The following is a 26958-nucleotide window of genomic DNA, read 5'->3' as shown; positions in this document are numbered from 1 at the left end:
AATTCATTATTCTACGTTGTCATTATCATCATTATCATCTTATTCTACAAACACCTTTAAGTCTTTCATTTCCATGAACATTTCTGGTTTATCTACAAATGATGAAATATTTTCAACACCAATACGCGAATAAACTTAAAATAGAGATATATTACCATTTTCATGACCAAGTGTGCATGCATATGAATCATATCCCGGCATAAACAATGCAGAAAAAACTTAACCTGTTTAATGTAAAGAGTGCAATTAAAATTAGCCGTCTTTAACTAGCAAAATTGCAACTTCTTTAACTTCTGGACTTCCAACAATAACAATATTACCAGATGGGTGTATAGCAAGGGCAGTTAATGGCTTAGATTTTTATTCTTGAAAACATTGGAATATGCTCACCAATTCACATTTTTCAACATTAACGATACCAATTTTTCCATCTTCAGTAGTAAAAATTACCGAATTACCATACCATTCACATTATTCAAAATCTACATCACTGGTATATATAACAGTATGCGTATCATTAGCAAAATTATGAATAATAATTTTTCGATCAGAAAGACCACAACTTAACATAATTTATGAAATTTCAGCGTGGAATCTAACCTAACTTACCACACCATCATGAGATTCAATATTGCTTACCAATTTTTATGTAGATAAATCCCAAACTTTTATTGTATCTTCACCTGCGCTAACTAAAATATTTGGATGTAATTTGCTCCATGTAAGGCTTAGCACTGAGCCGTTATGACTTCCTGGTCTCTATAATTCCACTCTTTTCCCTTTTTTGTTTTTAACGACTTTATTTCCACCTAATACTAGGTCTGGTTGAATTGAGTCTAAAACATCTAAATCGAATAGTTCAATTTCATTTGTTGTACCAGAAATTGCAACAAAATTTCCTGTTTCTTTGGTATAAGGATTAAACCCAACTGGTACTGATGAAAGTGGAAGATAATGCAGCTAGTAATTGTGATGTAGGAAAAAATCTCCACGTCTATTGAAAACCATAACATCAACATAACCTAATTCTGCCGATCTACATGTAACAAATACGTTATCATTCTTTGTGTATTCGAACCCATCCATATCTGAATCCGAATCATCAAATTATTCTGCACAATTTTAAAACTATTAATGATTTTCAGATGATGATTCTTCATTGACATCTATATTTTCTTACTTTACCAATTCTGGCAAAACAACCTATTCATGCACTAATTCTTCTTATTTTAAAGTGTTTAAATTTATTCGGTCTTAGGTTGTGGCTTTGTATGCTTAAGGCTTCTGTCTTAAAGGCAAGTCGATCAATGTTAGCGATGATATCATTCTGAAGTGGAAAATGAAACGTGTATATAATAATATCTATATAATAATATATTTATAAAATGTCAATCTTCTCTCTCAATATAACATTCAGGCGCAAGTTCCCAGAACATTTCCCAACGCTCTTTCTTTTTTTCTGCTTAGTCTCCTAAAGAATCTCTATACGTTTTATCTTTTTTATATTCTGCAATAATTTCATCTAGTTAGGAAATTCTAGTATCGCTTAATCTGATCTCATGTTTTAATCTGAATATATCTTCATCTAATTTCTTTGCATTTTAATCAAATTTATGAATATTATCTCTAATATTTACAAATGCTCTTCTCTTATCCCTATTTACTTATGAACTCTACTCTTTTTATTTTTTACTAAGGTCAGTTAATTTTCTTCCTAGTTCATTCATTGAAGCTTTAATTTACTCAATTTATTATGTGAAATTTGTTGCGTCATCTGTTTCAGCAGTACTGGCTTATTATAATAGTTTATTCGCAGTAGAGTCAGCGTTTGTTGCATTAAGATTCAGCTGATTGTTGACAGAGCTAATTTAATCATTTAAACTAGATTCTTATTACTTGTTTTAATTAAATAATAGGTCAAATTCTTTCAATAAGGAAGCATGAGTGTTTTACTGTTATCTTTCTGATTATGTGAGCTATGATATTAGTTGTTTTCTATTTTATTCCTACTATACGGATGTATTCATATTAAGCTTTACAACATTATGCATATTTTTTAGTATGTGAATTAAATCCTAAATAGATGAATACTATTAGACCGCCCCAGCTTATCCAATTGATTGTTGTTATTCTTAGGCTACTGATCCAGATGCCATAGACTTACCGCCACCGCCTCCTATCTAAATTTACTACTATGGTAATAATTATTAAACATTAACACCATTTGATACTAATTTACTATAAAATTCTCTAGAAACAGAAAACTCCATAGTTAGCTTCTCAACCTCTAACTTATACTCTTTAGTACAGTTAACAATTTTCTTTTCAAGAGATTTTAAACGAGATTTGAATCCTCCAGCACGTACTGTAGCTTATTCTGCTAAAGCTGATTCCAATGCAAGTCTTTTTCTTGAATATTCTCTAAGTAAATCTGAAAGTCTTTAACCAAAAACAGATTCTATATCAACTGTACCAAATAGACTAGGTGTTACTAACTATAATTACTCTAAAGTATCTATCATATCTTAAATAACGGATAAACATCTGCATGCCTCAACTGCAATTAATTTATTCATTGCGGAATTTAAATTATATCAATATTTTAATATATAAATATATAATAATTTAATACTACTCAGTCAATCGTAATCAGAACATGTTATTATTACAATTACATTATTCTGCTAACACTATCTTAAACCTTTACAGCTTAGTCACCACTAAATCGTACTTTAATATTTTATTTTTTCGATCCTACTTTAACATTAACTTAAAACGCGAGCTTAGAATCCTTGACAGCTTCAATTCCATTAACCTATAAATCTATTTTCCCAATACCCTACTGATAAGTTTGAAACTTTTAAAGACCAAAATAATGAGTTTTACTTTATAATGACAGAACTGGACTCGAAATATCTATTTCAAACTACATTTCGTCCTCCTTGTCTGTACTTTTATAGGTTAATTAAATTTCAAACTAAAAGAGCATTTTTTTACCATACTAAATTTTATTGTTTCTAAACTCACCATTTTTAGTTAAATCAATTATTTCTCCATTAACTGATATCCGAGTCTTCGTACAGATTAAAGACTTCGAAAGTGTGCAAAGCAAAAATGAATGAGCATTAGGAGTAGAAATTAGTGATCTAAATAATTAGGCCTTATATGTTAATAGACCATATACTAGAAGATTTCTTAGTACAAGAATTGTTTTTAAATTTTTATCTAATTATACATTTTTATTAATAGCTTCAATAAGTACTTCATAATAGTTAAAGTAAGCCATAGCTAACGGATAAATTAAATCTTGATTATATGTGCAAAGAAATTCAATAATGTCTTTTGTTTCAAGGAATTTTGATGCTGCAAAAAGGCGTTAAAAATTTACCATATCGAAACTATTATTCTTCATTATTTAAGTAAATGCAGCATATGGATGAATATAAGCATAATCTGCTTTTTTCAATTATTTTTTTTGTTTATTAAGTGTTGAAAAGTCTCTAAGTTGTATATCTTGCGTCTATAAATTTACTGATAGGTCTTAATTCTGAGACTCGTCAATTTTTACGAATTTTTATTCTGATTCATTAATATCTTCCTACTAGTTTGTAGTGAAACCTTCTTCTGCGTGTTCTAAATCATCAAATGCATCCTCAGACCTAGCGTTTGCTAATACTCTTATACATGCATTTTTAACATCACATACAAATAACTAAATGTAAAATCCTTTCTATATAGCACATAGACCGTGAGGTTCACTAAACTTCATAACATCATACGCACCATTTTGATACCCTCTAGCACCACCAACTGATAATGATTCCACTATACCGTTTCTAATAACTCTAATAGTATGATTATCTCTATCAGAAACAAATATTCTATCATTTAAAGCACTTAGAGCTGTTGGAGATCGAAATTAAGCCTATAATGCTGGACCATCAGTAAATCCAGCCCGATTTCCTGCAAATACTTCGATCTATCCCGAGTCTAAGGATAATTTTAGTATCTAGTGATTTAATGTATTAGATATATAAATATTACCCTAATGATATAATAGCCCTTCTGGTCGTTTAAGATTCTGAGTAATAATCGTAACGCCTAATACAGTAACCTCAGCCTTTGATATATGCAAGGTTGCTTTTAAAAGTTAAGATTAGTCTAACACTAGTAAATCTTCGTTTAAAAAGCATAATTAATTTGGAGCTTTTATGTTCTATAATAATAATGTTTTCAAAGTTCCGGTTTCTGGAACCAGATACCTAATTTTATCATGGCCACGGTCTGCAATAAAATAAAAACCATTTCGTTCAATAGTACAAGTAGGATGCAATAATTCTTGGTTAGTATTAGACCATTTGAGAGATGTAACTCCTTATTTATTAATTTTTCGAATAGATGTTGGTGCAGATCGATCAGTGACGTAAAAATCACCACTAGAAAAAGTGATACCAAATGGGCGAGAAAACTACGCATTATATAATGGACCATCCTGATAACCTACAATTGGAGTACCTGTATATGTTTATGAAAAAAATGGTCTATTCATTTGAGAATTTATATTAAAATCAGTATAGTAATATATAAATTATAAACAAAAAATGGATGCAGACAAAATATTTCTTCTTATAGGTGGATTACTATGTACTTTTCTTTATATAATTCTAACAATATATATAGGATGTACGAGATCTAATGATATTACAATTAGATAAGTAAAGAGACTGGCTAAAAAGACAAACAAGAAAAAAGATACTAACATGGTAATGAATACCGAGTAATTAGTAGAGTCTTAACCGTGAATATAAAAATTATCATTCAAAAAATAAACATCATAAATAATATAATAAACTCTAAAACAGCTATACCTAAAAAGCACCAATCTTTATTCTTTTTAATAAATTTTCTTGCTAGATTAGTCTTACGAATCGCTTAATTGCTTTCATCCTGAGCTAAGCTAACAGCATTACCTAGATTTTATTCATGCACTCCACCCTACTCTAATGATAAAGATACTTTTTTAAGTTCATACTTCATATTTGAAAGTCCGTCATTCACCGTAGTTGTAAAATGTTCTAAATCTTACGGTTTCTGTTGAATTCTTTAGAAAGTCTAAGTAATATCCAGTTATTAATTTTATATACCTTAAAAGTACTATAACTCTACCTGAGATAAATGAGGATTTGCTGACCGTTACTATAATTGATTCAGACCTCTTTAAATTCTATATAGTTCACTAGTAAGATTCGATGTTGATACTAGATTAGACTAATACGACTAGGTAACGATACCTGCTAAATCTTATTTTAACTAATCGTAAAATTATTTTGCCTAATTAAAGTCCATTTGAATAAATTATAATGTAGAATTGATATAAATTATATAATAATTATACACTTAATGAAATTCAAAAACACTCAGAGGTAATCAGCAGGTATATTCATTTTATAACTTCTATTTTATGAAAAGAACCTTTACTCTATCTCAAATCTTTAATCATTTTCCGTTATATGTTTACCTGTTGTTAGAAATGTCTTTCCTGTTTATTAAAAATTTTTATAACCACCAGTTAGTAGATAAATATCATCATATCCATGCATTTCATTACGTTATACATACTTCGTAAAAAAGGACGACATTTTTCGACCTCTAACTTAAGAAAATTCACAAAAAAATATAATTTTCTTATTTTCCGCAGGAAAATCTTACGATTTAAAGTTTTCCAATAATTCTAATGCATCATAGCAGCTATAAGCTCCTATTATAGAACCTCCAGCATGCTCATATGGCCATCTACAATCAATTAAAACAACAGATTCTGGTTCCTTTTCGAGAACTTACCTAAGGCAATCTGCTTCTATTGCAGGAACATCACACTTTTAGGATTTGCATGCCTTAAACTCAGGAGTTCTCCAGCACTATTATCGTAATTAATTAAATTATGTTGTATGAATAGTATGTGCAAATGTTGTAGTCATAGGCTCTCTTCCCAATTAGCTACTATAACAGTTAGATATATCAAGTTATGATGTATTTGTTCGACTTAATGTTACATTACTATTAATATTGAGCTTAAGCATTGAAAACCTTGAGCTTAAATTTGATACCTTGCTCTATAAAGATTTATTGAAATCCAAAAAGTCTGGTGAGGATTTAAATGGTATATACTCGCTTGTATGCCTCTTTTGAGGCTTAGGTGAACAAGTAGACATATCAAAGTTCCAATTAAGGTCTATTACGTCTTCAACTACTGAGACTTAGCTACTCTCAGAATCTGAAAGTATGTAGACTTCCTTGCCTTCCATGAATTTTGGAAAGGTGCAATTCTCCACAATATAGTATTATATAGTATATAGGCTATATGTTTTTTAGTTTCAGCTAAATTGGCCATTTAAACAAAAATAGATTAATGTTTAGAATTTATATCTCATACAATACTTTTATAAAAAGTTAAATATTTTACATATTCACGTCAACATGAATGCTAAAATAAGGCAACATAGAATAATTATGCTGATACTTAGGAATAAACAATCTTTATTCATTTTGATAGCTTTTAACGCAACTAAAGTCTATTTCTTTGCATTAGCTCCACTATCCACTGCCTTGTCAACTTCTGTTTGTAGTTTTTTAGTCATAGTCTCTCCTTTATCCAATTCTATAGTCGTTACTTTTAACCCTAATTTTAGATCTTTTAACCCTTATAAAGCTATTGTTTCAATTTCTTTCATCGCTTAATGTGAATTTGCTGTGGCTGTCTCTGCCGAACTACTATAAGATGCAATATTCTTTTCTTTAAATCTAATTTCTCTTATATGCTTTTATTTATCTATAAAAGATTACATAAGTAAATCAGTTAGTTGTGATATTTTAATACCATTTCCATCAATGATTTATTCATATTTTTCGATCTTCTCTGGTGATATATCATCAAAAATTGTGTGATCAAAATAACATACTCGTATAAGTTACTCATATAGATGTGTATAATTCTTTAGCTATTGAAACTCATTTAGCATAATATTAATTTAATTTTCTGTATCAAAAGTAATAACACTACAGCTAACTAGTGTTTTTAATAAGTCAGTTGCTTTAAATACGGTTTTTGATATATAATTACCATATTCTTTCATAGATTATTCCGTTAAATTAACATGAATCATTATAAAAATAAATCATATTAATATATAATATATCACTGATACTTAAGAAATAACCTACAATTTGGTACTAAGTTAGCTTACTCTAAAGTAAGATTTGTTTGGGGAATTAATCCACCAATAGCTCTAAATAGAAGGAAGGAATCTTCTGCTAAACTTGAGATTTGTGCAATTTCTCTATATATTTGACTACAATCTTCATCGAAACTTAATTTAATTATATAATTTTGATTATTTGGAAGCTTGATACGTAAAGTAGACATAGGTTTGTCTTCGATAACTTACTAAATTTTAACTGAACGATTGAGTATATCATTTTACTCAATATCCTATGCGTATTTTAAAGTTTAGTTTAATGTATCTTAGTTGATATTTTACGTTAAGATAGGGGCATAAGTATCTTATGAATCATTGCTTTACACAAATATAAGACCTTACTTATTCATATATTCTTCTATAGAATAAATCTATCGCTCTAATGATTTAACATATTTATGTAACTGCTACTTTTATTTGTACTGTATATTAATTTATCCGAATTAATCCGTTGACTTGAGTTACTCTATTTAACACTCAAGGTTATTCTATTATTATTTTTAATCTAAAACCTGTTGTTTCAATTTAATACCCTCATTCTCAACTTATTTCAGCTTTAACTATAATTACTGAATCAAAATATTATCTTAAGGAAGGTTAGTCTTCTATGCTTATATTATAGGAATTTGATCAAATTTTGAGACGGAGTGATTATACTTTCTAACTCGTTCAGGAATTTTTGGTTTATAATTTGAACTCATTTCTAGGAAGTAAAACAGATATTATTATTATTATTATTTAATTTCATTCACTGAAATACACCCAGAAACTCCCCCTACTGATAAATAATTTCTTGCTTTCCATTCTTTTAAATACCTACCACTTTTAAATCAGAACTTCCAATAGGAACATTAAGTTTTAAATATTCACTGGCTAGCTCATTTTCTATACCGAAAACGATCTAAATTCCGTAATTCTAGTTTGCCAAAAAGTAGAGGGCCTCTGGATCTAACTAAAATCCAGACTTCCCACTCATAATCACTTTAGAAATCTTACGAATTTCACGATTTGTGTCAAATAGTTATGTCAAAGTATCAGCATTTGTAGACGCTCCACAGTTTGTTATCTCGCTGCAGGAAATAGACGCCCAAAAGTCATTAAACTATATACCACAAAGGATTACTGGAGATGTTGCAAAGATTGTGCCAGAAATATTGCTATCGCTGCTTGTAAGATCATATGAAAGATATGTTTTTATACCTACAAAATCTAAAGATTAAAATTTTTTGATCAATACGTCTCTCTTTGGATTAATTGATTAATCTAATGTTTCAACATAGGAGGTAAAAAGAGAATTTAAATCATTAATTGGGATATTCAAAAATTAAGCATCTGATTCACAGAAAAGTTTAATTCTCTTAAAAGTAAATTTAGGAGAAATATCTAATTCGAGAGTAGATAGTTCTTCATAAATAGATAGAATATAGTCAAAAGGTTATTTTATTGCATTTTCAGCGAATGTAAATATTCCAGTATCTACTTTTATGTAGATCAAGTTTTCTAAGAGATTTTCATTTTAAATAAGTAAATTTAACTATTATGTTCTTGAAATCTAAGTCTTAAAATTTTAAATTTATTTAACCGTGACTTGCTTATCATAAGAAACAAAGTCTAGTGAATTAGGGTTTTTGGCGTACAAATGATCGATTATGAATAAAGAAAGATGAGTAAATTCGACAGGTATTTGTAATAAAATATTTGATTATTCATTGATAGCAACGTTATCAATCTAAGCTGACAAATATTACTTATAAATCTGGTCCATTAATTGTTTGTAATATATGAATATTTAATATTTAATAGTGATGAGTTTAAGGTAATAAAGTAATAAGACATATATTTTGTGATATATAATATTTTGATAAAATAAAATAAATGAGACATATTGTTGATTGTCATTCACATACCTATTTATGTGGCCATGCTGAGATGGTCATGCCAAGATTATTTCATGCTATGGCTGATGCGTTATAATATAAAGCTTACGCTTTTTGCTGTCATAATCCATTTGTTAATGATGACGTAACCCCAGACTATAGAATGCCGTTCTCAGATTTTTAAACCTTTTTAAATTTATACAAGTAAGAAAAATAATTTTCAATAGAGCACTATCCATAACTTTAGATTTTGTTAGGTATGGAAGTCGATTGGAACCCTGAAGATCCCAAGAAGACTGAATAATTTGTAAACATGACAGATGAATTTGATTATTTATTAGGATCCTTACACTATTATAATGTAGGTAAGTATCTAATGTTTTAAACGTAGGAATAGTTTGTTCTGAACTATTATGATGAATGGGAAAATGCATTTAGATCTGGCTATTTCAATATTATGTCTCATATGGATTTTTATAGACCACTACTAGGCGAAGAATGGTGTAAGTAGAACTTTAATAATAATACTATAAATTAAAGAGTATTTTTAGCACTCAAAAATCTATCTTTATACAATGAGGAACGCACGTAATTAGGCTTAGATCCAATCGCAATCGAGGTAAACACTGGAGGCTCGTAATATCCTGGAGTTGGGCTAACGTTACCGTGTTAGAAATATATTGTGAAAGCGTTTGAATATGGAATTCCCATTGCATTGGGAAGTGATGCACATTTTGCAGCTGAAGTTGGAAGAAACATGAGAATGGTGATTAAAAATATCATTTAGGCTGGCTACACTGAATTGTGCTATTTTGAAAAACGTCAAATTATATTTTACGATATCAATTAAGCGCTGGCAGCATTTAAACCAGTTAATGCTGGCGAAGTTTTGGATAAAGCGATGAAAATACCTGGATGGTAGATATGATATAACTGTTAATATTTTATAATGCTATTTAAGTCAAAGAAACATACTGACTGCGTGCAGCCCCCGAATCCCAAAACCCTCTTAATCAGCAGGTTAATAATCAAAAAAATTAAAATTTATATCATTATTATATCTTTAAAACCAATATTTCTTAATTTCAAAATGGACTATTTTACGAAGCACCCGGATAAAAACCACAAGTCGAACGCGTACATTTCTACCCTCGACGGAGGCACTGGAATTGCACCGCCTCCGCAACTGCTCTCGAACGACATCAACCCGGTCCAGCAGCTCGCTCAAAAGCTGAAATTTCAGGAGCAAGAGAACGAGAATTTGCGTATTTTGCTGCAACGCGCGAACGGCCAAATTGTGAGTTTAACGGGGCAACTGGAGCAAATACGGGTCCAGGGCATCTCGGATTTTCAGTTTGGCGTCGAAATTCAGCAGCTGAAAAGTTACGCCAAAACGCTCGAAAACCAGATATTCTCAATGGAAAATTTCTTAGATTAGAACGGAATGGTGTTTTTGGAAGATGAAGTGGAAAATCAAATTGAAAGTGGAATCGAAGAATTTGACGCAAAGTCGTTTATTGAGCACGAAATTGCCGGAATCACGCGGGAGTAGCAGAGCTTCTAAGTCGATTTCGAGCTTTTGGAAGCTAATATTCGAAAACTCAATTTTATCACTTAAAAGAAGGAGTTCGTCGATACGGATGGCGTGGTGCAATTTCGCGACTCTGAGGGAATTCCTGTTATTTTCTATAAGGACGGTATTTACATTAAACGCGGGCCTTTCAGGAGCTTCTAACTAGAGAGTGCTAGGGAGTTTGTTAAGGACATTTCCGATGGTTTTGTGCCTTCAGAATTAAGAGATTAGTACCCAGATGGAGTTAACATAATTGCTAAATATGAGACTTGTGAGTTTTTAGCCAAGAAAGATCCTGGGTTCTCAGGAGCAGCAAAAAATATCGACGGGGAATAAGTTTGGAAACCAGATATGGACGAGTTAGAACAGATTCGAAAGAATTATAAGATAGCACCTTAATATAAAGACAGTAATATTAAAGATTTTAAAGACAATAATAATATGCTAGAACCAATGTCATTGAATGTATTGCTAAGTAAAATTTAAGATAATAAAGTAGTAAATGGCAGAGTCATAGATATTAAATCGCAATTTTAGTAAGAAAAATAGTCTCTAGACAAGACAGTTGTTATAAGTAGGCCAGTAGAGTCTGGCTAAAATGCAACACTGCGAATTAAATTAAATAGTGGTTAAAATATTATAATGAAATTGAGCTTTGAATCTGATGTTTCTGAAATTTATGAGAATTTAGCAAATATTATGCAAAGAGATAAACATTCACTTGTTGTTCTCAGAGCTCTTGGCGGGGAAGTTTAAAGTTATGGATAAACATTGTTAGAAGCTGGATTAACTCCAAATTGTAGACTATTTGTAAAAGAAAGTAAATGATTTTATAATTTAATATTATTATTACGCCTTTTAGACATAAAATGCCAGTACTCAGAATAAGAACTTTGTGCGAAAATGATCGAGATTTTATAATCAAAACAAGAGAATATGTCCCTAGTCCTAAAAAGAAAATAAATTACATCAAAAAGTCACCATTTATATTTAGTTCAAATAATTCTTAGGTAATTTCCGAAGTTAAAGGACAGTTTCCTTCATATTTAATACCAAATATCAAATAACATCATGTGAATGAATGAAACTTTTAGCTATTGCCAATAACATCATTCTTGTATCTCCTATGGAAGAAGTACTTTTTACCTACGCTGTGAATTATGATAATGTTTTATTAACATCGATTATCTATCTAAATAACTTGTTGTCAACTTGTATATGTTATATACTTCTAGCTTCAAAATTTAAAGCACTTCCTAATTATTATCGCAAAAGTGAATTATGATCTTATACTATATTTAATTATGATTATATAATCTAGTTATCTGTAATTAGTTACTTTAACTGATTTTATTATAATGAATTCTCTGTTTACAACTATATAATTTCTTCTTATAGTAATTTAAAATAATCCTGTTTTTCGTTGTCTTCTTTAATTTTGTTAAAGAATTATTGTTACATTTGCCTTAATTCAAAAATTGGTATCAAATTAGTTTTTAAAATCTCATTTTCCTTTATAATTCCCTAAAGTTCATTGAAATATGCATTGTTTTATTATAAACTTTATAAATATTACATAGCCTGTTATGTAAGTTTCTAGTCTATGATATTCTACTTGTTTAACAACTTATATATTTTATTCTCAATAGGGACTGTTTATTCTAAAATAGATATATCTATAACCTTTTATGCTGTCATTTTTTATAATTTAACAATTAATAACTTTCTTTCTGTGTCTGTTTCGTTCTTATGTTAATTTAATTAGTCTACTAAAGATTAATTTTATATTTATAATTATCTAACGTGTTCCTCAGCCAATATTACTTCCTACTATTTTTTTAATAAGGTTTTCTACTAAATGGTATTTTATGTTTGAAAACTATCTCGAAGTAGTTCAACCTCTCCAGATTCTTAAACTTTAATATCAGATTTATCCAAAATTGCTGATGCAAGATGGGGGACAACTTCATAATTCTTACATATATTCATATTTTCCATGTTTTATTGCTAAAATTCTTCCTTATATTGTAATTTTTATTCAAGATCCTATAAATGTTTATCTTTGATTTATATAAAATTATCAATTTCCAATAATTAAAAAACTTCATCATAATTACCAAACTTAATATAATCGCCAAATTTGATATTTTAGTGTTAATTATGTATTTTTAAGGTTCCAACAAAGGTACCATTTTTCGACTATAAATCTATAATTAGCATATCATCGAGTAATATTTTAGCATGAAACTTGGATAGAAGTGGAGAGTTAATCACAATATCGTTGCTTTCTGCGCGGCCAATAGTTGTAATATTGCTTAGTAGATACGAATTTTTATTTGACTTCAGCATTTTGTTATTAATCAATAAACTATATAATAATATATCATTTTAATTCTTCAATTTTTCTTTACCCATTACCGTTTTCAATCCACTCTTCCTTTGTGCTCCATTTCGCTCTGAAGTATTATTTGCCTTCCTTTTCCTATAACCCTTAGCATTTATGCTTAGGGTAACACTGAATATTACAATAATTACACTGCTTACTAAATACTTTTTGTATTTACCTAGTAATTAAGTTACGCTACAGAAAGTTTTTTAAATTATCAATAGTAGGTTAGACTTATTTAGTTCCATTTAATAACGTAAAAATATCCTTAAAAAAAGGTAGAACATCATAAATACCATTTACATTTGTAATAAAAGTTTGATATTCTGATGTAATCAATACTTAATACTAGATTTCTAGTTCTACTGCTATTGAAACAAATGTAATACTCTTTAATATTTTATCGGATTTTACCTACAAACTTGCATTATATGCTTCAGAAAAAAATTGTAACAATTATGGCTTCTATGCTATGAGATTAAATAACTTCTCAAACTATTATGGGAACTAAACGTCATCAAAAGCATCCTAACAATCAATAAGAACTTAGAAATAGCTCATTGTTAATAAGGAAAGAAAACATATAATAATATACAAATCACCACTATAAATCTCCAATTTTAACGCCCTAAACTTTATCCTACATAGCTTCTTCTATTTTATCAAAACATGTAATTGCATTCTTTTACAATTACTGGGTATTTTACCCTTCAATAACATTATTCGAAATTTATTGACACTAAGTTTTAGTGACTCCGGATTATGCACCACCAAAACATCCTCTTGGGCACGCTTCAACAAGGTATATATCATTAGTTGTTTTAATTTATTCAGATTTCCTTATTAGATTTTCTAAATTTCTATAGTTTGTGTTGTGAATCAACTTTATATTTTAATACTCATAAATTACTTAATCTGTATTTATCCCTTATTTTTATGTATAAGGACCAAATTAATCAGATAATATATCTTATATCTGGAAGAAATTAAAACCTTAATCTAACTAGCCCTATTATGAATTAAAGACTTCAATGAATTCTTTTATAGTGAAGCATTTACTTTATTTTTTCATAGCCTCAATTTTTCTATCATGACATGCACTAATGTATATTTTTGTATCATCTTAGAATTCTAACATTGAACCGACTGTATTTACATATTTATATAATTCAGGTTTCTTCTTTAATATATAAAGTCTAACTGCAGGGCAATGAGTTATTATTTTTTTACCTTCTTATAGCTAACTATGATAAGAAGCCACTTGCTATAAATCCTCAACCTCAAATGTATAGTCAGGGTATTAATTTCTAATAGAATGGATATCTATCATAAGCTAGGCACTCTTACTAAAGACAAATTACAATTTTGTTCCCTGCTGCTATAATAATTTTAGCATTTCTGCGTTAGACTCTTTCACAAATATTTCTTCTGCTGATGTAATACATCCAACACAGGTAACACAATTATCTAGCGTTGGGGAGGCAGAAGTATTCTTTGAATTAAGAAATAATGTATTTAAGTCCATTTCTATAGGTACGATACAAACTTCTGACTAAAAATCAATAGCAGTTTAGGCTGGTAATTTAATTGACATTTAGTAAAAGGAAAACAACTATTTATCATTATTATATTAACATATGGATAGTAATGTAAATATACAAATTTACTTTTATTCATCAACAAAGATAAATTCATATAGGATTGTTTTATATCTGGCCTAATTATAACTTAATTATATCATCATATAATTATGAAAGATTAAAGTATTATATTATTTCTTGGTAATAAGACATGACATCATCTTGCTCACCGATTTCAATACACAAACTTTTAAGACCAAAATGAAATATGGCCTTACTTTTAACATCATAACTTTTTAATTATTTCCTTTTAGATTAAATATAGCCACAATCTTAACCTAATTTTTGTATTTTATCGGTTAAACTATTTGCTTGATCGAAAGTCAAATTTAAAGAATTTTATAATTTATTCCCTATTACTCTTGGATCATCAAAAATATTGAAAAATACATTGAAAAAATGGTTAAACTCTATGTTTATTTTTAGTGGGATCTCATGGTGATAGTGAATAAAATGTGATTTAAGTATAAATTTTTTTGGAGTAGTTAGCATACTTTACAAATCATCATTTTGTTCAATAAGTGATTATTATTAATCTATCTATATAAAGTTTATTTCAGCAAGCAGAATTCCAATATTACTATATAATGAATCTAATGCAATAAATGAAACTTATTTCTATTATGCAATCGCAATCATTTCTGACAATAATATATTATTATGCTAATATACGTTTACTTAGTTAATTGATACCAAAACTGAATGGTTTTTACACAACATAAATAGAGACTCAATAAATTCAAAAGTAAATAATTTACTAAGATCAATTAAAAATAGCAAATGTTTATCATCTAATTTATCTATGTTATTATGAACTGGTATTTATAATTACTGTTCAATTATTACTGAGTTAACTGAAGGCTCTTTAATAATAATCCAATTCATGAAATTTATAAAGTATTAAAAATATATAATAGTAATTATATTGTTCAATTTTATGTATTATGATCCTCCAAAATTCTGCCATAAATTGTTATAAAGAACTATATAAGTATTTATAATTATAGTTTCTAGATTTAAAACTGTGATTAACCTCATTAAGTTTTATCACCTTATAAATACTACTTGATACTGAGCATTTATTCACCTTCTTCCATCTACTCTTCATGGTCAAAATATTTATCTATTAATTCTTGATGTAACTTTATTTGTTTTTCTAAATTTTCTATGTAGCCACGAACATTTGAGGGAAGTTTCATCTACTTAAACATTCCAAAGGATTAGTACGAACACTAACTATTTATATATAATATTTAAATACTATTATATAATCTAGTTAGTATATATTATGATATTTATAGATACATAATATCATAACATATATATGATTATTATTATATGATTATAGAATAAAATACTAAGATTATTTCAAAACTTATATATGTTCTAGTGTTGCAAGCCAAAGTAAGTCCATGCATCTCCTGCCGAGCCACTATAGAAACCAACATATCTGATTTACCCATAAGTAACAATACCTGTATCTCCTCGTCCGCTACCATAAGAAATTTTATCATAAATTTCCGTTAAAAATATATAAAATCAAATTATTGTTCGTACTGATTTAAAAAATTCTGAATTTCGCGCTGAAGATTGTGAAAATTGCTCGTTTGTGATATTAGATACTGTCCGAGCAGTAACAGCAGATCGTTGTAATAACTGTTCGTTTTTTTGCGTTGTAGCAGGGAGTATTTTTTTACGTGAGTGCTAGAACTTTAACTTATCATCAATAACTCGACAATTACGCCTTAGAGGGTCATCGGGATTATCTGCGTCTTTAGTTAAATCCGCTCCTGTTGTTGAAAACTGTAATAATATATAATTTGGTCCATTTAAGGTTCAGTTTGATAAAGATGTTATCTCATAAATACAAACTCTTTAACAGATTTCAGGTGTAGGAGTTAATGACAATAAGTTTGATTAAGTCTACGATTTTACTGCTGCTGAAGGAGAGACTCATTTTATTTATGAGAAAAATCTAGAAGGAATGAAAATTGAATTAGAAAACAGAACATTAGATGAAGATGAAAAATCTACTGAACTGTAAGGATAAATGATCAGTAATTGCGGTTTTCCTAGCGTTTGGACTGGGCAGGGTCAGTTTGGACTAAATTTAACTTTCGAAGTCATCCAGATTATTTCGGAATTTGAGTTTGTCAAAATTTGCAAAATAATCAAAACTGACGACAAATAGCGTAAGAAGCTTGGATTAAGTAAGAAAGAGTTTGAGTTTTATATTTTGGTTTTTGGTGAAGTTAACCAGCTCGAATAAAAAATATAGCTGAATTCTACATAATTTCTTGTTTTAGATGAAGTAGATATGAATAAAATTTAAGAACTCGTCGTCTGATATGAAAAATTTACTCACTATACTTCAGATTGTTCATCCAGCATCTGGTAATACTCTATTCCTTCGTATGCAATCTTTAAAGCTTATATTTTATTCACGAAAATTGACTAAAAATGTTTATTTTTTGTGCACAATATTATGCAGCTTAAAGTAGAGTCTGGGTTAGCTTTAATCCACTAGAAAAAGCAATTTGTTAGCAAATTTACTGCTTCGGTTTCAGGCCATTCGAGCGCTTTAATCCCGCATTCTGGGAACGAAATAGACTTCATTTTGTAAAAATCTGCCAAAGAAAGTGCTTATTTTATACACTACTTGTAAGCTTGAGGGTTTGGGAGTTTGTATCTACAGTCTGGGAAAACTCCGTGAATGATGAATTTATATGGCAAATCATATGCCATTGTCTTAACTACAGTGCCTAAAGACTATTTTCCAATTCTTTCCACTTTCTGCATTAAATGATAGCCAGCTTTTTGCTAAAATCCGTCAATTTCGAAAGACCCTATTAAAGTATCTCTGGTCGGGTTAAAAATTGAATCAATAGCTAAGTTTAGTATAGGAAATGAAGAAACTATAATAGAGACGTGTTTATATTGATATTTGTATTCTGTCGCTGCTAGTATTTAAGGGAGAGTTTAATTAATAGAATTCATTAATATAAATAAATAATAATCAATATTATATACTAAAATTTAAATATACTTACTGACAATTATACTATTTGTTCATCTGTAGCATTGATTCGTTTGTCATAGATAAAGAAACTGCCGATGATAATACGTATAATTAGTATAATATACTAAGTTAATTTCAATTGTCAAGTGCTGTAGATTATGTTTTTCTAATAATATAATTTTGGGAAGTTAGGCGAAATTCAATTCATTCATGGATATATTTTAATTAAGTCTTTCACTATGAAAAAATTGTAGTACATCTATAACTGTAAATTATAAGCTAAACAAAGTTGTGTTCATTCTATATAAATTTATCACAGAGTGATTAATCTACTATTGTAAATCTTAATATAATTATACTCATCTGAATAGCAATTACAGATTTAAAAGGCATGATTAAATATTTGAAGTTTGAATACAAGTTATATAGGAATAGAAATATTTATTAATTATATTTCACAATACACTTCTTATAAAGGATATGTTTGATATCATACTTAGCAATTAATTATCTTTGTTGATAGCTTAATGTTTATGATTTATTATACCATGTTATACATAATTAAATAAAATATTTACAGACTTTTTACTGCTAATTATATTAATAATATACTATATATACTATTATATTGGCTTACTATATAATTCCTGTATTTTATTGAAAACTAACATTATATTCAACTATGACACATTACTATAATATTATAATAAAAATGACTCTGAAAAATAAACCAAATTTCTATCCGAAATAGCATCAGTAAGTTACATAATCATAGACTATATTTGGCCCTATTACAATTAATAGTTTAAACAATAATAGTAGATCTCTAACGTAATTATTTCATGGTATTGATAGTGTAACCAATTGTAATGTTGGTAATATTAAGAAGTAACGAATAAGTCCCACAACAAAGAAAGGTTGCTTTAACTAGATAAACTTAGCTGGGATGAAACAAAAGGAATAGCTGTAATTGGATTAAGTAACAAATCATCGGATAGTCAATAATGCTCTGCTATCAGACTGTAATATTATAGAAAAACTACGAGGTAGTTAAAAATGTCATTAACCTGCGAAAACTTATCTTGATGATAACTTATAGATGTTTAATTATCAGATGGATCTTTTACCATAAACGACAAGGAAAGGTAAGTCAGAAAAAAATTAATCAAAGAAAATATTAGCTAATATTTTCGGTGACTATGCATCAGAAGATGATATTTTTTTATTAGAATGAGTATTATATAATATATTTTTGAAAAATAACATGTATTTTATAGTTGTAATTATTTTTAATCAAATATTTACTTCTTGGTCTTCAAATTTTATTTAAATCTTGATAAGCTATTTAATAATAGTTATTTACTATTTTTATAAAAATAATACGAAAGCTTATTATAGTAGTATTTAATTTGAAAATATAAACATTTCTGACAATTTTAATTAATTATATATTTTTTGAATTTTTATTTAATTAGAATATTTCTTAAATAGTAAGACCATATATTTAAAAGTCAAATTAATTATTTAGATAAGTTCCACAATAATTATTTTGTTAATATAGATACCGATCTAATATAACATGAACTTAAAAATAGGGTTACAAATTAAATCAGAATAGAATTGACAATATATTTGATTATACATATTATACAAATATCCTTTTTATTAATGTAAAATTTAGTTATTATAAACTAGACTTTACATCAGGATATTGTATTTATTATAGACATTTAGTTGATTAATAATAAATTTAAAATAAATGATATAATTCTATATTACAAGATAATATGTATCATTATGTTATCTTCTATTAATTTTTTCATTTCGATTAGTTTATATTACAATTAGATTTGCACAATATTAAACAATAAAAAAATTTCTAACTAGTATTTCACGTTAGTAATGTTTTAAAAATAAAAATTCATTAAGATTAAAAATATAATTTATCATTGACTTAATTTATATATTAATTTTTCTAATTTATTTCTTTCTACAAGCAAACTGATTATACCATCATTTTCATCAAATCCACATTTTTTATATAATTTTTGATATTTAGATATTTCCATAATATCTGCTACTTCTATTTACTTTAAGCTTTCTAATTCAATTTATTTTCCATTATTTTTACAGCTTGCTATGATCCAATAAAAATCACAATTAAAGAAATCTTTTTTAATCGTAGAATTATACTCATTAGACTGAACCCATTTTAAATCTTCAAAAACACATTAATATCCCGCTAGTACCGCTTACATTGGAAGGTTAAATGCTCTAAGCGATTCTAATAACAAAACCGAATTATTATGAAGGAGTGCACTCGAAGCAGGGAAATATTTGAGAAAACTACTAAGATATTCATCATAAGCAGCAAATTTAATAGAGATGGCAGAACAAGCCAGAATAGGTGTCTCAGCTATCATTGAAATACACCCAACTTCTTTTTATTTAATTAATGACTGTGTAAAAGATTATGAAACTGACATAAATGGATCCTTTTTATATTTTTACTAAAAAAGTATATCAATATCATCATTATTTTTTTCATCAATGTCAATAAACTCAAAATCAAAATTCTCCATTAGATTAAAGTGGAACCTAATACCATTTTCTCATATATTATAATTACTAATATTTATTTGTAAAAATGTATTCTGCTATGTGTAACTTTAATACGTCTAAAGGGATATCTAAAAATTAATCGGATTTTTATTAGCTTTAGATACTACTTTATGGATAAGAAGATATATTTTACAATTCCAACACTGTAATTTTAGCGAATACATAGTTTCAAGGAGTAATTGAGTTTGCATTTTAATCTACGTTCATCAACCCGTTGTTTATTGCAAAACTAACACTTATAGATGTAATTGATGGCATGAATCACCACTGGTAACATAGTTATTTTTTATAAACAAACACGGTTTCTCTTTCAAAGAGTACGCAGTAACAGCTTACGCTCAAATGCAATAAGCTGGAAATTATCATCACAACAGTCATTACAGAGCTCAAATTTAATTTCTATTTCACGTTCCCGTTTTTAGAGTTCAACGCTCCGTCAATCCTCCTTCCAGAGTCAAAACAGCAACTTTGGAATTATCTCACCCTTGAGATTCAGTCGGATATGATGTGGTTCTAGATGTTCTTACCGGACCGCGGGGCAACGCTGCAGAGCGTCTATTTTCCACCCTCTGAGGAGATCCTGATCAAACTTTCCCTGCAGTTCAACTTCGACGGGAATCTGCAGAAGACACCCATTTTTGCAGCAAAAATACTCTGTGAAAGGCCATTTTGTAAGACTGCCACCTTCCAAATCACTGAAATTTCCCCCAGGTACCCTCCGCAGTTCTATTCGCTAATCGACAATTTGCTTGCAAATTTGCACACTAAAAAGAGCGAGTTCAAGGACTCGAAAGGCGGTGGTGTGAGCTGCAAATTCTTCACAAATACGATCGGATTTTTGCAGCGCTACGTGTTGGACAAGAATAAGAATCAGACTGAGAATAACCTCAAGCGGTTCGTCGCAAATCAGCCGATTTACTAAACGCAGATAGAGAAGTTGGCAAAAACCTTCACCCAGTAGAACGCAATAATTGATAATTTAGATTGCTAGAAATACGAGGATTTCAATGTTGAAAATTCAAGTTTTACGGTTATTATGTAGGTTATAAACAAGATCGAATCACCTAAAATGTCATATGGTTAATTTTTGGATACAAGTACAGAATATGCGTCGTTCCTAGCTGCTGGATGTTAAATAAAGAAACATGTTCACTCTATGGTATTTTTAAGTGCTTCGAAGTTCGATTTAAATTTTTAGCTTTTTGATGTGGGTACTGGTGGCTTGGCAATAGGAAAAATCAAAAATTAGGATGTTTAGTTTTAAAACTACGAAAACTAGAATTTTCTAGTTAAATATTTAGCCAGTAAGTAACATTCGTTATTATAATTAGCTAAGAAAGGAGTCTCTTGCTTTCTTGCTTATTATTCTGAAAATATATATTAGGAAGAAGAGATCAAGTTTACTTCTAAATAAATGTAAAAATCTTTGTAAAGTAGTAAAAGCTATTTGAGCAAAGTTCTCAGTAATTAAATTGAATTTAGAATGTATATTAAGGATTAGTTTTATTGTGATGAACAGGATATTAAAATATTAGAAGAAGATGTTGAAGACATGGAGAAATAAGTCATGGGAAGTTTAAATATTGAAATTCTCAGTAAATATTTTTCTGAGAAATCAAAATAAATTCTTTTTACCGAAAATAAGTCGTATATTTTGCATACATATGCACAGGCTAGAACTATAAGAATGGAGTTTTTGGCAGAAGAGAAACATAGAAAAGAGGTAGATGCTGAGAAAGAATTTCAGAGACTCGAAATTTTACGAAAATAATAAGAAGAATAAGATAGATTAGAATTTGAAAAATTAGAAGAGGAGCGTATTATTAAAGAAGAAGAAGAAAGAATTATTAAATAACAGTTGTTGAACGAAGCAGAAGAAAAACGATTGCTAGAGGAAGCTAAATAATAAGCAGAAGAATAAAGGAAATTATTAGAGCTACAAGTTAAATAATTAAAAAAGAATAAAGGCCGTGCATTAATAAAATAGCCTAATAACAAAGGATAATTAAACAATAAACGATTACCATATTTTTTAGGTTAACCTTTCGAGCCTAAAGAGGTAGTCATAAATCCAGAGTTGCTTAAAATGAAATGCAAAGCAGATGAAAGAATTAAATAAAGACAAGATTAAATTGCAAAAGAAATGCAGAGTAATGTTCTAAAAATGTAATAGCTAAAGATAAAATTTGAAAAAGATATGCTATTATACTAAGAAAAAATGGACACCACATTAGTTAATTAAATACACAATACTATAAAACTATAGAAAATAGATGAAGACAATGCTATATAATATATAGAAGAGTAGGAATTATTCTTAATAGATTAGTAGAAAATTATGGATTCATATGCATCAAATTATGAAAAAAAAATGTTAACTTTATAATAAGAATAAGCAGAATAAATATAATAAGATGAAGAGAATGTAATTGGAAAACATACTAATCGAGTAAATAAATTGGAAAAAGCATTAGAAGAAATGACATATTAAAAGTCTTTAAAGATAAAATTGTAATTAGGTAAAATAAAAGATAACGAGTAGGGTAGCTATGAAGAAGAAAATATTTCATGATAATATGTAATTGTGTATAATTTATAGTGTCATTTTTTGATGGTTTATATGAATTTATTTGTTAGCTTATTTACTGATTCGACAGCTGTATCGATTGATAGATTTCGTATCAATATTCGATTTTTTTTCAAATTGTCAATATATGTGAGAGTTTCATTCATATTAGGTAGAAGAGGAAAGTATTGAGATGATCGCCTTCTATTATTAGTTATTATTTCAAATACTTGATCAGGATTTCGTAAAATAGACTGATTTCTTATGCTTTGTACGTGTTATTATTTAAATAAATTTTATTTAATATTCATAAAATTATTTATAATAAACGAAATTAAGTCAAATTTTTCAGAAATTAAAATTTGCAGCTAAATTCTTAATACAGACATATGGATATCCTTATCTTTCTAGTCAACATATTCAGTAGCTATATATTAAAATATTTATAATGGCTGTAACTCTACTTATTTTAATTTTGTACTTGGATGCTACGTCTATGATTTTTTTGCTTCTAAAATAGATAATTATAATTATCTTTGTTATTATTTTAAAGATATTGGCGCTTATATTAAATTAGTGTAATGATTGGTATTGTTAACTGGAGGTTTATATGATTAACTAAGTTATTATTAGTTATACTTGGCAATATAAATATCTACTTATGACGTCGATTATGAAGATCTAAATCGTTATTTCATTTTATTTTTTATTAATATGAAATTTTAAACATTATAATAATGTCTGAAATATTTCACTAATTCATTACTTTAATAATAATGAGTTCTCTAGAACCTCAGGAAGACTTACAAATTTAACATTTGAGCCTCTTATGAATATTTGTTACTTTTAATCATTTTTCTTATTTTTACAAATAGCATCTGATAATTCTATATTCATATGATGATCTACAAATTGTAAAATTCCATTATATAAAAGATTATTCTGTAACTCTACACTAATGTGCATGCCTTTAGCCTCCATTATTAATTAATAAGGCTTAGAAATCATTTTATACAAATATTATTATAATATATAATAACATAATTTTCACAAAAGTTTATTTAGTAAAACTTTGCTATCCCTAATTTTTATAAACTTATTAAAAAAGAACACAATAAAGAATAAATCCACACAGAATCCTGAGCATTACCATACTAAATAAATATTGTGATCTGATAATTCTGATTTAAGACTATCTACATAACTGGTAAGCATAATCATAACAAAACTTTATACTTAAAGGAGAATATAGTTAGTGGGCAGTACTAGCAAATAACAAATCTATAGAGAAATTGCAGGAATAATTTAAAACAATAGTGTAAACATATAAAGTAAAGAAAAATATTTGCTAAAATAAGATAAAGCTAGACAGAGAATAATAATCAAAATGGGGAATATACATATTCCTACTATCTATGAAGTTTAGAAATAATTAAAATTTGTCGGAAAAGGTAGGAAAAATAATGATCTACACATTATAGTGAGTAAACATTATAATCTGTCAATTAAGATTTAGTCTCCAGAGCATAATAAAGAGATAGTAAGTATTGAGTTTCCTATGAAAAATCCAAGGTGTAACGTAAAAAACGGAACCATAATTTTTGAAAGTCTAAATTCCATTTTTTTGACAGGATCTTAGGTAATAACATAGTAAAACCTTTGAACTAAAGATATAATCAATTAAATCAAACATCTATAACCAATTTATAAAGGTATATTAGTAGGAAAATAACTAAATAACATTAAAGCAGATGTAAACTAAAGTATTTGCATAAAAAAGCATTCTCCGTATTATTATTAATATAATAATATCTAAAATTCAATGTAAAATGGTATTGCTAGTAAATAGCTGAAAAATACAGAAAATTTAACATCAACTATAGTTAAAATAGTAGATACAAATAATGTTATTATTAATGAATTACAGTATGAATAAAATCTGATTGATGGGATGCTTTCATCATTAAAAAAATATTAAATATGTCCACATCTTGAAATTTGAACAAATAAAAATTATAAAACTAAATAGTTAAAGTAACTAGAATCTTAGGATTAATACATAGATGCCATTGGTATCATAATAGTACTATAATTTAAAACAATAGATAACTGGACTAGAAAAATAGGCTGAAGCTTTTCTTTCGCTACCGAATTATTGTGCATTAATATAAAGAAGTTAATACCATATAATGTATAATAGTATAAAATGAAATTAAGATATAGTTAAACCAATTCTTGTCACTTTAAATTTGCACGTAAAATTAATTATTCATCTCCATCTATCTTCCATTATCCTCCATATTCTTCTTTAATTATTAATACTTCATCAATATTAATACTTGAACTAACACTTACCCATTATCTTAATATAAGTACATATTAACCTCCACTCATATGCAGCAATTAACTAATGCTTCTTTAAAATAAATTAATTCCTACTAAAGCAGTATTAATATTTTAAATTTTAACTGATTTTCCAATGGTATATATTTATTTAATTATTAATTTAATGAGAAGAACACTAAATCGTGCTGACCATGGAGCGTGTGGCTATGCATCAAACTATCCAGATTATGTTGAGTACGCCTGATTTAATTCATCAGTTAGAGATGAAAAATCTTATGTTGTTGCTGCTCTAAAAATAGCTGAATTAAGTGTTTCGAGTGCTAAGTTAACATTTATAGTGAGAAAATGAGTAATTCTAGCTTCTAACGGTATTTATAATGTAGTTATATACTATTTTAAATTTTAACTAAGATAGTATGCTGATTATAAACTTAGCTAGGCAATAATTTATATAATTTATTTTTAGCAAAATACCAAATAATCATCAATATATAGTTGCATATCAAAATTTATTGCCTCAATATTTGTAAAATTATCAATGGTAAGTTTTATTTATGAAATAATTTCAGTACCTAGCATATCAGATTATGATAGAACTGTTACTTTGAAGGCTTCTTTCGAAAGTTCCATTAAATATGAAAAATACATTTCTAATGATGAATTAATAGATGTAGTATTTAGTTTCATTACTGGGGTAATTTTTTTCGAATAAACGGTCTCAATAAAATTGTGATCTACATTAGTCAGATATTCATTAAATTATACAGTTTTTAGTTGAAGTATTTTTACAAATCTAGTAAGAAGATTGATGGTAGTCAAAATTATACTAGGTTTAAGATCACTATTTTCCTCTATTCTTTAAATAAATGAATATATTTTATCAAAAATAATAACAACACGCTGTAATAATTAGTCAACAATATTATCTTCAATAATATAGAACATATACTAGTTATGAAACATCTACGTTAAAAAATGATAGTATTAGTTTTCATAGAGCTATATTAAAATTTTAAATAACAGTTCTAGCTAATGAACAATAGTTTACGTCATATCTGATAAAAATTTAATTTATTAACATAACTAATTTGGTATTTGCTCTTTTTCAATAAAACTAGTATAAAATTAAATTATATTATTGAAGTCTGTACTTAATGATTAGTAATAAATTAACTAAGGGTTGAAAGAAGAAAATATTGTACTTTATTCTAAATTATTTATATATGTATTTATAAGGTCAAATGTTTTACATTATTTATCAATAAACTAAGTGCTTATTAGGTTTGATCCTTTAAAACTATTTGCGACTAATTTAATCACATCAATAAATTAATTCTTCGCAATGAGTTTTTATGAATTATCATATAGTGATAAATTATTTTACCTAGCTTCTATTATTTATAAACATGACTTTAAGTTTGAAAGTATGGAAAAATGCGACTAATAGTATTCATCTGCGTATTGAGAAATTTATGCTTATTATAATACGATATCATCAGTAACTAATTAAGATTTCTGTTCTGAAAGTTAATCAATTAATTACCCCATCTCATCTTAATATGTTTTCTTTAAAGATAATTCCTACTGTATTACTTATTACTACTCTTAGTACATATTTGATAGTTATACATCCACATCAATTAATTTAGTTATATACTAGTTTACATCCATTC

General features: G+C 27.7%; 22 protein-coding genes across 22 annotated transcripts; 6 read left to right on the top strand and 16 right to left on the bottom strand. All coding sequences in view use genetic code 6, as the record gives it.

The window, feature by feature from the left end:
• Positions 1–3: 3 nt before the first annotated feature.
• On the bottom strand, positions 4–1326 carry SS50377_25648 (WD40 repeat protein; the record flags this gene model as incomplete). The annotated part of the gene is made up of 1 exon (XM_067909480.1): positions 4–1326. The coding sequence occupies one exon, from the start codon at positions 1324–1326 to the stop codon at positions 4–6; it is 1323 nt and encodes a 440-aa protein (XP_067762236.1).
• Positions 1327–1388: 62 nt separating this feature from the next.
• Positions 1389–2576, bottom strand: SS50377_25647 (uncharacterized protein; the record flags this gene model as incomplete). Its single annotated transcript, XM_067909479.1, has 1 exon — positions 1389–2576. The coding sequence occupies one exon, from the start codon at positions 2574–2576 to the stop codon at positions 1389–1391; it is 1188 nt and encodes a 395-aa protein (XP_067762235.1).
• Positions 2577–2635: 59 nt separating this feature from the next.
• SS50377_25646 (uncharacterized protein) lies at positions 2636–4549 on the bottom strand (the record flags this gene model as incomplete). Its single annotated transcript, XM_067909478.1, has 1 exon — positions 2636–4549. The coding sequence occupies one exon, from the start codon at positions 4547–4549 to the stop codon at positions 2636–2638; it is 1914 nt and encodes a 637-aa protein (XP_067762234.1).
• Positions 4550–4601: 52 nt separating this feature from the next.
• Positions 4602–4802, top strand: SS50377_25645 (uncharacterized protein; the record flags this gene model as incomplete). Its single annotated transcript, XM_067909477.1, has 1 exon — positions 4602–4802. One exon carries the CDS (start codon positions 4602–4604, stop codon positions 4800–4802), a length of 201 nt encoding a protein of 66 aa, XP_067762233.1.
• Positions 4803–4818: 16 nt separating this feature from the next.
• On the bottom strand, positions 4819–5346 carry SS50377_25644 (uncharacterized protein; the record flags this gene model as incomplete). Its single annotated transcript, XM_067909476.1, has 1 exon — positions 4819–5346. The coding sequence occupies one exon, from the start codon at positions 5344–5346 to the stop codon at positions 4819–4821; it is 528 nt and encodes a 175-aa protein (XP_067762232.1).
• Positions 5347–5417: 71 nt separating this feature from the next.
• Positions 5418–6305, bottom strand: SS50377_25643 (Rhodanese-like domain-containing protein; the record flags this gene model as incomplete). The annotated part of the gene is made up of 1 exon (XM_067909475.1): positions 5418–6305. The coding sequence occupies one exon, from the start codon at positions 6303–6305 to the stop codon at positions 5418–5420; it is 888 nt and encodes a 295-aa protein (XP_067762231.1).
• Positions 6306–6467: 162 nt separating this feature from the next.
• Positions 6468–7163, bottom strand: SS50377_25642 (uncharacterized protein; the record flags this gene model as incomplete). The annotated part of the gene is made up of 1 exon (XM_067909474.1): positions 6468–7163. One exon carries the CDS (start codon positions 7161–7163, stop codon positions 6468–6470), a length of 696 nt encoding a protein of 231 aa, XP_067762230.1.
• A 32-nt stretch (positions 7164–7195) lies between these two features.
• On the bottom strand, positions 7196–7957 carry SS50377_25641 (uncharacterized protein; the record flags this gene model as incomplete). Its single annotated transcript, XM_067909473.1, has 1 exon — positions 7196–7957. The coding sequence occupies one exon, from the start codon at positions 7955–7957 to the stop codon at positions 7196–7198; it is 762 nt and encodes a 253-aa protein (XP_067762229.1).
• A 47-nt stretch (positions 7958–8004) lies between these two features.
• On the bottom strand, positions 8005–9021 carry SS50377_25640 (uncharacterized protein; the record flags this gene model as incomplete). The annotated part of the gene is made up of 1 exon (XM_067909472.1): positions 8005–9021. The coding sequence occupies one exon, from the start codon at positions 9019–9021 to the stop codon at positions 8005–8007; it is 1017 nt and encodes a 338-aa protein (XP_067762228.1).
• Positions 9022–9131: 110 nt separating this feature from the next.
• Positions 9132–10061, top strand: SS50377_25639 (putative Histidinol-phosphatase; the record flags this gene model as incomplete). Its single annotated transcript, XM_067909471.1, has 1 exon — positions 9132–10061. One exon carries the CDS (start codon positions 9132–9134, stop codon positions 10059–10061), a length of 930 nt encoding a protein of 309 aa, XP_067762227.1.
• Positions 10062–10223: 162 nt separating this feature from the next.
• SS50377_25638 (SEP domain-containing protein) lies at positions 10224–11534 on the top strand (the record flags this gene model as incomplete). The annotated part of the gene is made up of 1 exon (XM_067909470.1): positions 10224–11534. The coding sequence occupies one exon, from the start codon at positions 10224–10226 to the stop codon at positions 11532–11534; it is 1311 nt and encodes a 436-aa protein (XP_067762226.1).
• A 231-nt stretch (positions 11535–11765) lies between these two features.
• Positions 11766–13055, bottom strand: SS50377_25637 (FHA domain-containing protein; the record flags this gene model as incomplete). The annotated part of the gene is made up of 1 exon (XM_067909469.1): positions 11766–13055. The coding sequence occupies one exon, from the start codon at positions 13053–13055 to the stop codon at positions 11766–11768; it is 1290 nt and encodes a 429-aa protein (XP_067762225.1).
• Positions 13056–13089: 34 nt separating this feature from the next.
• SS50377_25636 (uncharacterized protein) lies at positions 13090–13653 on the bottom strand (the record flags this gene model as incomplete). Its single annotated transcript, XM_067909468.1, has 1 exon — positions 13090–13653. One exon carries the CDS (start codon positions 13651–13653, stop codon positions 13090–13092), a length of 564 nt encoding a protein of 187 aa, XP_067762224.1.
• Positions 13654–13690: 37 nt separating this feature from the next.
• Positions 13691–14686, bottom strand: SS50377_25635 (putative Fe-S cluster assembly factor NAR1; the record flags this gene model as incomplete). The annotated part of the gene is made up of 1 exon (XM_067909467.1): positions 13691–14686. One exon carries the CDS (start codon positions 14684–14686, stop codon positions 13691–13693), a length of 996 nt encoding a protein of 331 aa, XP_067762223.1.
• A 1427-nt stretch (positions 14687–16113) lies between these two features.
• SS50377_25634 (Tubulin binding cofactor C domain-containing protein) lies at positions 16114–17079 on the top strand (the record flags this gene model as incomplete). Its single annotated transcript, XM_067909466.1, has 1 exon — positions 16114–17079. The coding sequence occupies one exon, from the start codon at positions 16114–16116 to the stop codon at positions 17077–17079; it is 966 nt and encodes a 321-aa protein (XP_067762222.1).
• Positions 17080–17093: 14 nt separating this feature from the next.
• SS50377_25633 (Macro domain-containing protein) lies at positions 17094–17729 on the bottom strand (the record flags this gene model as incomplete). Its single annotated transcript, XM_067909465.1, has 1 exon — positions 17094–17729. The coding sequence occupies one exon, from the start codon at positions 17727–17729 to the stop codon at positions 17094–17096; it is 636 nt and encodes a 211-aa protein (XP_067762221.1).
• A 734-nt stretch (positions 17730–18463) lies between these two features.
• On the top strand, positions 18464–18985 carry SS50377_25632 (uncharacterized protein; the record flags this gene model as incomplete). The annotated part of the gene is made up of 1 exon (XM_067909464.1): positions 18464–18985. One exon carries the CDS (start codon positions 18464–18466, stop codon positions 18983–18985), a length of 522 nt encoding a protein of 173 aa, XP_067762220.1.
• Positions 18986–19697: 712 nt separating this feature from the next.
• Positions 19698–20333, bottom strand: SS50377_25631 (p21-C-terminal region-binding protein; the record flags this gene model as incomplete). The annotated part of the gene is made up of 1 exon (XM_067909463.1): positions 19698–20333. One exon carries the CDS (start codon positions 20331–20333, stop codon positions 19698–19700), a length of 636 nt encoding a protein of 211 aa, XP_067762219.1.
• A 65-nt stretch (positions 20334–20398) lies between these two features.
• On the top strand, positions 20399–22945 carry SS50377_25630 (uncharacterized protein; the record flags this gene model as incomplete). Its single annotated transcript, XM_067909462.1, has 1 exon — positions 20399–22945. The coding sequence occupies one exon, from the start codon at positions 20399–20401 to the stop codon at positions 22943–22945; it is 2547 nt and encodes an 848-aa protein (XP_067762218.1).
• A 753-nt stretch (positions 22946–23698) lies between these two features.
• SS50377_25629 (Small nuclear ribonucleoprotein Sm D3) lies at positions 23699–23947 on the bottom strand (the record flags this gene model as incomplete). The annotated part of the gene is made up of 1 exon (XM_067909461.1): positions 23699–23947. The coding sequence occupies one exon, from the start codon at positions 23945–23947 to the stop codon at positions 23699–23701; it is 249 nt and encodes an 82-aa protein (XP_067762217.1).
• Positions 23948–23986: 39 nt separating this feature from the next.
• SS50377_25628 (Transmembrane domain-containing protein) lies at positions 23987–25102 on the bottom strand (the record flags this gene model as incomplete). Its single annotated transcript, XM_067909460.1, has 1 exon — positions 23987–25102. The coding sequence occupies one exon, from the start codon at positions 25100–25102 to the stop codon at positions 23987–23989; it is 1116 nt and encodes a 371-aa protein (XP_067762216.1).
• Positions 25103–25177: 75 nt separating this feature from the next.
• SS50377_25627 (uncharacterized protein) lies at positions 25178–26956 on the bottom strand (the record flags this gene model as incomplete). Its single annotated transcript, XM_067909459.1, has 1 exon — positions 25178–26956. One exon carries the CDS (start codon positions 26954–26956, stop codon positions 25178–25180), a length of 1779 nt encoding a protein of 592 aa, XP_067762215.1.
• Between the last annotated feature and the right edge of the window lie 2 nt (positions 26957–26958).

Source organism: Spironucleus salmonicida, chromosome 6, assembly GCF_000497125.1.
Source record: "Spironucleus salmonicida strain ATCC 50377 chromosome 6, whole genome shotgun sequence".
Classification (NCBI taxonomy): domain Eukaryota; phylum Fornicata; order Diplomonadida; family Hexamitidae; genus Spironucleus; species Spironucleus salmonicida.
The sequence above is the reverse complement of the archived record's forward strand: the minus strand, read 5'-3'. Positions and strand labels throughout refer to the sequence as shown.